The following is a 9,582-nucleotide window of genomic DNA, read 5'->3' on the forward strand; positions in this document are numbered from 1 at the left end:
AACTATGTAAGATTTCTTGTTTTTAAAATCAAATTTCATAATCCTAGGGAAGACATAAAACAAAAGAATCATGACAGAGTGTTTGTCAGATTTATTCAGAATCAGACTTTTATTTTCAAAAGGCAAACACACTACTCTGCTGTCCTTAGGAAAATGGATCTGCTTTATTATACTGTAGAAATACATTTTACCTGTTAAAAGGATGTTAAAATAACTTTGGCTCTAAAGTAATAAATGCCATATAAGGTAATGAATCAAAATGTGTATAATTATCAATTAGATAAGAAAGACATAGAATGTCTAGAGTAAAGAACAAGATCAGCCAACTTTTTCAGTAAAGAACCAAAGAACAAGTATTTTAGGCTTCATAGACCATATTGTTTCTATTTCACCTACTCAAATCTATTGTGGTGGTACAAAAGCATTCAAAGATAATAGTTAAGCAAGCAGGCATGCCTATGTTGTAGTAAAAGTTTATTTTCAAAAACAGGCAATAATCTTGATTTGGCGTGTAGGAATTTGCCAGTTGTGGGCACTGAGGATGAGAGTTTATAAAGAGTTTATTTACCTATTTATTTTGTGGTGCTGGTGACATAAAAACCAAGGACGAGATTTGCTACTTTCCAATCTCTTTCCTTCCTTCTTTGCAGTAAGCCTTATAGAATTTATGAGAAAAAAAGTTAAATGTTTGTACAGGGCTGAGAACTCAGAAATTATGTCTAGTAATTTGGCAGTTTAAAGAATGTATGTTGGGGGGCTGGGAGTTTGGCCTAGTGGTTAAAGTGCTTGCCTAGCATGCACAAAGACCCGGGTTCGATTCCTCAGTACCACATACATGCAAAAAAAAGCCGAAGTGATGCTGAGGCTCAGGTAGTAGAGCTCTAGCCTTGAGAAAGTCCAAGGACAGTGCTCAGGCCCTGAACTCAGGCCCAGGACTGGCAAAAAAAAAAGAATGTATGTTGGGTGTACAATTTTTTAAAAAGATAATTCTAGGGGCTGGGTGTTTGGCCTAGTGGTAGAGTGCTTGTCTAGCATGCACGAAGGCCGGGGTTCAATTCCTTGGTACCACATACATAGAAAAAAGCTGGAAGTGCTGCTATGGCTCAAGTGGTAGAGCTCTAGCCTTGAGAAAACTCCAAGGATAGTGTTCAGGCCTTGAGTTCAAGCCCCACGACTGGCAAAAAAATAATAACAATAATTCTAGGGCTCTATTCCTGGAGAGAGAAAGAAGTCAAACACTTAAACAATTTTAATGTCATAAGCAAGTAGACCTCCAATAGAAAACCCCAGATAAAAAGACACCTTTTCTATGCTTCTGCCACTTCTAAGTTGACCTAAGAAAGTGGGTTTGATGGGTATGGTGATTTTTTCACTGACTCCATATTCTATGTATAAAAGATTATTTTCAGCTCGTCCCTGTAAGCGAAACAAAAGTTCTTGGACTTTTTCATCCTCCCATACATCTCCACTTTGCCACAAGGAATTAATATCAACTTTCTTTCCAAAGCATCGATCAATTTTTCCTTTGTGGATAAGTCTGTTCATATTGTTGCCCTTTCCAAGAAAGAAATATGCAATTGGTTGCTTTGTATTGCATATGTGTTTATATCGCCCCCTGAAGGAAGTTTGCAATGCCTGAACATATTTTTCTATTTGTTTAGAATCTCCATCTAACTTTTGGTTTTCTGGCCAGAATAAAAGAGAAGCTAAGAAATAAGGTTCTGGAAATCGATGATTCAGTTCTATTGGTTGCAAGACTTCTCTAAGCTCTTCTTTCAATTTTTTAATTGACTTTACTAATTTGGAGGTAGGTTTAATACAAGAGAGAATGATGTTAGCTAAGATGAAATTTTGCTTTTCCTTTTGCTGCAGTCTGGTAGTGCATTCTTCAAGGAGGAAAGTGTATTTTTTCACTATGTCTTCCATGATGCATACTGACTCTTCTTGACCTTTGATAAGATATTCCAGGAGCCCAGAGAACTTATCAGCTTTTAAAGCCTCGAGACTTCTTCGACAACTCTCTACTTGAAGTGACAAACTAAGTTTTGACCCAGGAGCTCTGCTTGGTGTTTCTGCTAAAGGACCAAATATATCTAGATACTTTTTAAAATTTACAGCCATCTTCCTTCTAGTTTTGGCTTCTTCATTTTGTTTAATGTTATTCCTTGGCTTGAAAAGGACAAAGTAATCATCAAAAAACTCAAAGGACTTTTTCAGAGATGATTGCAAAGTGGTTAGATAAGGAATGAATTTCTTGAGGGCTAATTTAAACTCATTTTGATCCCCTGGAATGTCACAGTTTCCTGATACAAAATTGATCATATCTCGCTTAGATAGCTCATTTTTATTGTCAAAAAAAGGAATGAGCTGGAGAATCTGGATTGCATAGAGTCCAACTTCTATTTCCCCTAGATAACCAGCTATATTGTACGTGTCGTACCGCCTTTTTGACTTCTGATTCAACTTTTCCTTCTCATCATTTTCTCTATCTTCACTTTGCCGTTGTGATTCTTTGAATGCATCTGAGGCATGCTTTGCTAATTCCAAAAGGTCATTTAGTTCATCAATTGAAATGTTCCTTTTTTTCCCATTAGCTTCTATCCACCATCTTATTTTACTTTTGTAAACCTGACCCAGTGTATCTGATATATATGAATTATAAGGTTGTATCTGTTTTGCTTCTTTTGCCCATTGCAAAGCCTTGCTAAAGTCCTTCTCTTTTATGTAGAAATATCTTGCCAAGGCTTGGCAAATGAATGCATGTGGGTTAAAACGTCGGATTCCTTCAAGCAACACGGTTTTAACAGCCTCGTTTCCTTCATCTTTATGTAATGCTTCGATGAGTGGGGAAAACCTGTTCTCTGTTTCATCATGTTCATTACGCTGTCTTGTGAGCAGCAATGTTTGAATATCCTGAAAAAATTTGCTTTTTCCTATACCAGAATCATAGAACAAATTTTCTGTTAGCATATTCAAAATGATTTGACTTTTATCCAAGTTATAGCTTTTCTTTAATTCTTCCAGTGAGAGATCTGCAATCAGTGGGTGACTGATCCGGATCCCCCAATACTTTCCACATTCTATCACCTCAGTCTTGATCAGGATTGTAGAATAGGTGCCCATCTTATCTTCAAATTTTTCCGGTCCCCAGAAAGCCTTCTTGTTTGCAATTCCTAAGTAATCTTCACATTGTGAGAGTGAAATGGTGGTATCAGGCACATAGGAATTCAGAATAGCCAGAAAAGAAAAGAGTTTTGCTTCCTTGGTAGAAATATCCTGTCCTTTCAGAATATTCATGACCACCTTTTTGATGTAATCTTTATCAAAGTTGGTTTTCATGATCATGAAAGAATAGAAATCTTCAAAGTTTTTATGCTGTTCTTTGATTTCTTTCAATTTAAACTCAAAAGCTCTTTGTTCTTTGGGAGATAGTTGTTGAGTTAGGGCAATAGTGTCTGGAATCTTTGCACTTTTTTTAGGATTTTGAGATCTTGTGCAATTTAGGATAATCACAAGAGGTTTTTCATACCTAATGTACTTGTTAGCTACAGCTGTCTGAATAGAAGTCTGCAGAAGGTAGACATTATCTTGTTCTTCAAAATCATCCACTAGGAACAGGACAGGCAAGTATTCCTGATGGTTTGTGGATCCATAGGTGATTAAATTGGTCACTTGTTCTCCGATTTCTGAAAAATCGACTGTCTTGTTTTTTAGCACAGCACATCTGAATTTCTTCCTCAGCTCCCAGAGAACATGCATTGCAAGGGTAGTGCCCCCACAGCCTGGATGGTGATAAATGTGAATAATCTTGGAACATACTGGCTTAGATGAATCTGCGCAGTTTTGAATCATTTCTTCAAGTCTTTCATATTGGTCCCGCTTGACAAAAGGTGAAGAATAGTTTTGAGAAGAAAAGTAGAAGTTCCACCAGGACACTTTGCCACCCCGATAAAAATCTTCCTCTTTTGATGCCTTAAATTCTAAAAATTTTTTTTTGTCTTTCTCCAAAAGGGTACCTTCACATTCATTTTCACACAGAATTTCCAGAGCAGTCATGATATCTTCTTCTTTTTGCAGAAGGACAGTAGACGAACCAATAGATGGCAAAAATCTATTTGAAGTTCGAGTTACCGATTTGAGTTTAAGGATAGTGCCGTTTATCTCTTCAAGATTTAAAGCAGAAATGCAGTGTTTTGAAAACTTATCTTGCTGTTTTGTTAATCTTGCTTCAAGTAAGTCTTTCCATCCTTGACAGATTTGTGAATTTACACAAATGCACAGTATGTTTTCCATTCCTTTCAGGTCTTGGTAGAATGCACAGAAAGTTTCAATGAGAGGGTCTCTTGGGTCATCCACAGAGGAAAGTAATAGAAACACCACCAAAAACTTGCCCCGGGGCATTATATCCTCATGTGTAAGAAATGAAATCAGTTTCCTGACGTCAGAAGCCCTTTCTCTTTGCCAGCAACTTGGATCTAAGGGTTGATATTTTTCACTGCCAAGGTCTAACCTGCCATTGCAGAAAATCCAACTGGGTTGCTGGTAAAGGTTCAGAGTGGAAATCTTCTCCTTTGGTGTGCTTTTTCCTTCTACAAATTGACTTGGAAAGTGAAGATTTGCCACTCGGCTTTCTTTGAAAGCTTTAACTGCTCCATTGTTCGCAGATTCAGGATCAAACTCTAACACAGCAAACCAATTAATTTCCTTTAGGAAGTCTAAGTGTTTTGTTTGATTTGGGTGGCATTTGTTTATTACAAGAATGTACCAGTAATAGTATGAATTATCTAACAAGTCTTGATTTCCTGTCAACAATTTAACTAGCTTTGGACCCTCACTATTGCTTCTAATTGTTTTTTCTTTGCTTTTTTCTTCTGCTTCTTTCCTAGACTCTGATATTGTTTTTAAATCTAATTTAAAAGCTTCAAAAGCAGTTTTCTTTTTAAGGATATTTTTACAGTTGGGCCCATCTCGCACAAAGACCGAGTATTCTGAACTTTGTTTCCATGCATTATTTCTGCAGTTTTGCATTTTGATCTGGAAATAATCTTGTCCACATTCAGTGTATTGTGGAATGATATCAACTTCAATAACAAATTTGTCAGAAGGAGTACTATTTTGCAGTAGAACTTCCACAAATCTTGGTTCTCGAATGCACTTCTTTGCTTGTTGGACCTGATGGGATTCAAAATACTGATGTATCATAAGATTGAAGTGGTTAATTAGGGCTTCTTTAGTATCACTGGTGACTTTTACACCAACAATTTTTCCATGGGGTTTGTCCTCGACTCCAAAATGAATGGTGCCATTGGTACGTGAATTCATACAAGCTGAAGCAAATCGGAAGACTTCATTACTGAATTTCATCTTAAAATCTGTTTCTGTGGCTGTCTCAGTATTTGTGAGAGCTTTGAATTCATGTACTGGATCAATGAGATTGAGTGGTCCTGTTTCAGGCTGTAGAGTGAAATGTAATTTATAACGATATAGACAGCTGAATTCATCAAAAGGGTATGGGACACATGTGGGTTCTAGGGCTTGCTGCTTTCTCTGCAGTTCTATTTCATTTTCTGTGGTCTCATTCTTTATTGACTTTAAACCTTCAGCCTCTGAATTCCTGTTAGGGGTATTAGCCATATCTGTATTCTCCTCATCACTTAGATTTTGCTTGGGTGTCTCTGTGCTTTTTGTTTGCATCAAAGTTTGTTCTTGAGTAACATTTTTGCTATCTTTTTTCCTCTTACATGTCTGAGTAGAATTTTTGGAGGATGTTTGTAGCAATTCTTTGCATAGTTCTTCTATTTGGATAGCTGGTCCGTGTGTAATGCCCATATCAACAAGACGTTTTGTATTTAACCACTTCAAGATCACTCCATTCACATCCTCATCAAACAAGATTTTCCTGTATTTTTGGTCAATCTTATGACTTTCTAACCATCGGCTTACATCCTGTTTTGTCCAGTCATCTGTATCGGCTGGAAGATTTAGTTGCTCTTCCATTCTGATAACTGTATACAGAAAAAAAAATAAGATTTAGTATTTTGCAAATAAAATTTAAAAATAAGGATTGACTAAGATGGTGCCGAGACAATAGGGACGCTGCCTAACTCTCTCTCACAAAATGAGAAAACCAGGGAGTCCCTCGAGCCAATTATCTTAAGAAATCCACAACAACAAACTCAAAAGCAACGGAGAAGGACTCGAACCGGAAAAGAAATCCAGATAAAGCTCACATCCAACTTTCTCAAAGAATTCGGAACGTGAGGACCCCTCCCCCACCTTTCTCCGCCGGCTCCAAGCAGCCTTCAGAAAGCTGCGAAAAGCGGTGGGCGGAGGGTGCCTGGCCAGGCAGCCTGGCTGCTGCAGAAACCAGCGCCAACGAGCGAGCGGCGGATGCAGCGGAACCCAGACACGGAACCAGAACAGCAGGCAGCAGAACCCAGACGTGGAACACAGGCGGCCGCGGAGACCCGAGGGGAGTGAAAGACTCCCCACCACCGTGGATCACCCACAGATGGAACGCAGAGGCGTGAGTAATACAGCGCGTCCCCAAACACATAGGGAAAGCCAAGCAATAGAACTTAACTCAGACCTCTCCACGCGGCCCGAGAAAGACTGGCAGGAGCAGGGGGGCAAGGAATTTAGAATCCTGCCCCTTCCCTCAACAGCCCCCCCCCCAGGCCATTGACTGGAGATTGACAGGCGGGCTACCTAAGACCCAACACCCCACCAAGGGAGGCGGGCTGTCCCAACTCTTACCCTCCCAACGGGCTCAACACCCAGCCTTCTGACTGGAGACTGACAAGCGGGTGGACCCTAAGAGTAAGCACCCCACCAGGGGAGGCAGAGCTGTCACAGCTCCCACCCGCCCACCAGGCTCCTCTCCCAGGCCACTGGATCTGGAGAGTGGAGGGCGCTGGGACCCTGCTTTACAACAGCGGGTAGGGGATGCAGGAAAATAGGAGCCAGCATCTGCCCCCTCAATTCTTGAGCGGGGCATCCTCCAGCTGGGAATCCTGAGCAGGACAGCACCGAGGGGCCCCCCACAGTCACAGACTCTCTGACGAAACAGTGGAAACACAGCAGGGTTCTGAAGGGCCGACCAGCAACCAAGCTCGCCTTCTGAGAATCAAAAAGGCAAGACTCCACCCTTGGAGCCCATGTCCTCAGCTGGGCACCACCTCTGGGAACAGAGTGGTCTCTTGCTGGTCCTGCTGAGAGTCCCTGGAAACTCTCAATCCCCAGACCCTTGGCTGGGGGCCACCCCTGGAAGCAGCACGGGAAAACGTCTGCCCAGCGCGCTCAGACTGAAGCTCGCAGATCCATCCCATGGTCCACTGTGAGGCCATTGGTTGGGCTAAGAGCTAGTCGTGCAGCAACACGTAAGTTTTATTCTAATACTTTCTAAACTTTGTACTCAAATACGCTACCTACTTACAAACTTAGGTCAGTTATCCTTACGCTATACGTTTTCTTCATTACTACAATATTCTTACACTCCTATGTTAATCCTCTTGTACCTCCCCTGACCTCTCTCATTCTATTTGTCTATCTCTGGACTTCTGTTCGTCTTTCAACCCTTATACTGCACGGATCTACACTTGATGGCTGTTGAGCAATACTGTATATCTAGGTGTTTAATTATTCTCTAAGCTCAGAGGGACTTAAAGACAATAGAGATTGGATTGAGAGGCTTATTGTTTTGGGTATAAATCACTTATCAGTGGTTGTATTAGACTGGTCTGTAAGTGCACAAAAATAAAGAGTGATAACACCAATCAAAACTTGTGAACATAGTATCTGCCACGTAGGTCTAGGTTGGTTATATCTGAAAAACTATAATCTTGTTTAGTATTAATCTTGCTCCCATTTTCAAATGGGCAGAACAAGAAACTCAAGAAAAATGTCAAATCAAGAAACAACATCCCCCACCCAATGTAAACAGACAATGGAACAGTCACTGGCAAACCTAGAGGAGACTCTTCCAAGTGCTATACAAATGCAATTGATAAACATCATTAATGAAAAATGTGAAAATATAAAGAAAGAGATAAGGGAGGAAGCCATAGCTAAACAAGAAGAAACCATAAACAAGGTGATAAGTGAAAAAGAAGAAGCCATAAAGGAGGCCATAATAAAGATTTTTCAAAGAAAGATGGATGAATTCATAGAATCCACAAATAAAAAGGTGACCGAACTCCAGCAAATGTCCAAAGAAAATAAAGCTACTGAGCTAACCACTCAAATGGAAATCAAGGAGCTAAAGAAATCCATACATGATCTAAAACAAGAGATGCAATGCATCAAAAATGAGCAATTAGAAGCAAGGGAGATGAAAAATAAAGTAGATAGCTTTGATAGCAGGTTAGACAATGCAGAGGAGAGAATTTCTTGGGCTGAAGATAATTTAGTTATTATAGAGAAAGAACAGAAAATGAGTCAATCCAAATCTAGGAAATATGAGAGAGCACTTCAGGAGGTCCAAGATACAATTAGGAAGCCTAATTTAAGGCTAGTTGATATTGAGGAGGGTCTGGAGAAAGAGGTCAATGGTATTGGAAATATACTTCAGGGAATCATCTCAGAGAATTTCCCAAATATCCAGAAGGGCAGGCCCATCCAGATACAAGAAGCTTTTAGAACCCCAAACAGACCTGACCAGAAAAGAACATCCCACCGCCACATCATAATCTGAACTGGATCAATAGAAACCAAAGAAAGGATCCTAAAGGCAGCCAGGGAAAAGGGATCAGTAACCCGTAAAGGCAAACCAATAAGAATAACCCCAGATTTCTCAGCAGAGACCATGCAAGCAAGAAGTGACTGGAAGCATATATGTCATGCCCTGAAGTCAAATAACTACCAACCAAGAATACTGTACCCAGCTAAGCTCTCATTCATAACTGAGGGAACAATAAAAACTTTCCATCCAGGGAAAAGCTGCAACAATATGTTGCAACAAAACCAACACTACAGAGAATTCTCAAAGATGTTCTATACATAGAAAACCAAAATAAATGCAATATAGGGAAAGAAATGGCACCTAAACAGCATACCATCTATGGACCACAAGAACTGTCAAGACACAGGCCCTAATAAAAGCTTTTAAAAATGGTAGGAACTAATAAATATCTCTCAATCCTAACTCTCAATATCAATGGACTTAACTCTTCAATTAAACGGCATAGGCTGTCTAGTTGGATCAAAAAGCAAGCATCATCATTCTGCTGTCTTCAAGAGACACATCTTACCCCCCAAAAAATCATCTTTTGAAAGTGAGAGGTTGGAATAAACTCTATCAAGCTAATGGCCCCCATAAACAGGCTGGAGTGGCCATCCTCATATCAGATAAAATAGACTTCAAACTAAAATTAGTAAGAAAAGACAAAGAAGGTTACTACATACTACTAAAGGGATCTTTCCTCCAGGAAGACATAACGATCCTAAATATTTACACACCCAATCCCGGAGCTCCGAACTTCATCAAGCAAACTTTACATACACTGAAACCATACATAGATCGAAACACAGTGATTGTTGGTGACTTTAACACACCACTCTCACCTATGGACAGATCAACAAGGC

At 39.9% G+C, this 9,582-nt stretch overlaps 1 protein-coding gene across 1 annotated transcript; it reads right to left on the reverse strand.

Moving 5' to 3' along the window:
• Nucleotides 1-1,004: 1,004 nt before the first annotated feature.
• On the reverse strand, nt 1,005-5,997 carry Samd9 (sterile alpha motif domain containing 9). The gene has a single exon (XM_090332343.1). It carries the CDS (start codon nt 5,995-5,997, stop codon nt 1,240-1,242), a length of 4,758 nt encoding a protein of 1,585 aa, XP_090188469.1. The 3' UTR covers nt 1,005-1,239.
• Between the last annotated feature and the right edge of the window lie 3,585 nt (nt 5,998-9,582).

Source organism: Megascapheus bottae, chromosome 5, assembly GCF_031878675.1.
Source record: "Megascapheus bottae isolate mThoBot1 chromosome 5, mThoBot2.hap1, whole genome shotgun sequence".
Classification (NCBI taxonomy): Eukaryota; Metazoa; Chordata; class Mammalia; order Rodentia; family Geomyidae; genus Megascapheus; species Megascapheus bottae.

Excerpts from the sequence above, each read along its gene's own strand:
- Samd9 (XM_090332343.1), bottom strand. The coding sequence starts at position 5,997 with ATGGAAGAGCAACTAAATCTTCCAGCCGATACAGATGACTGGACAAAA.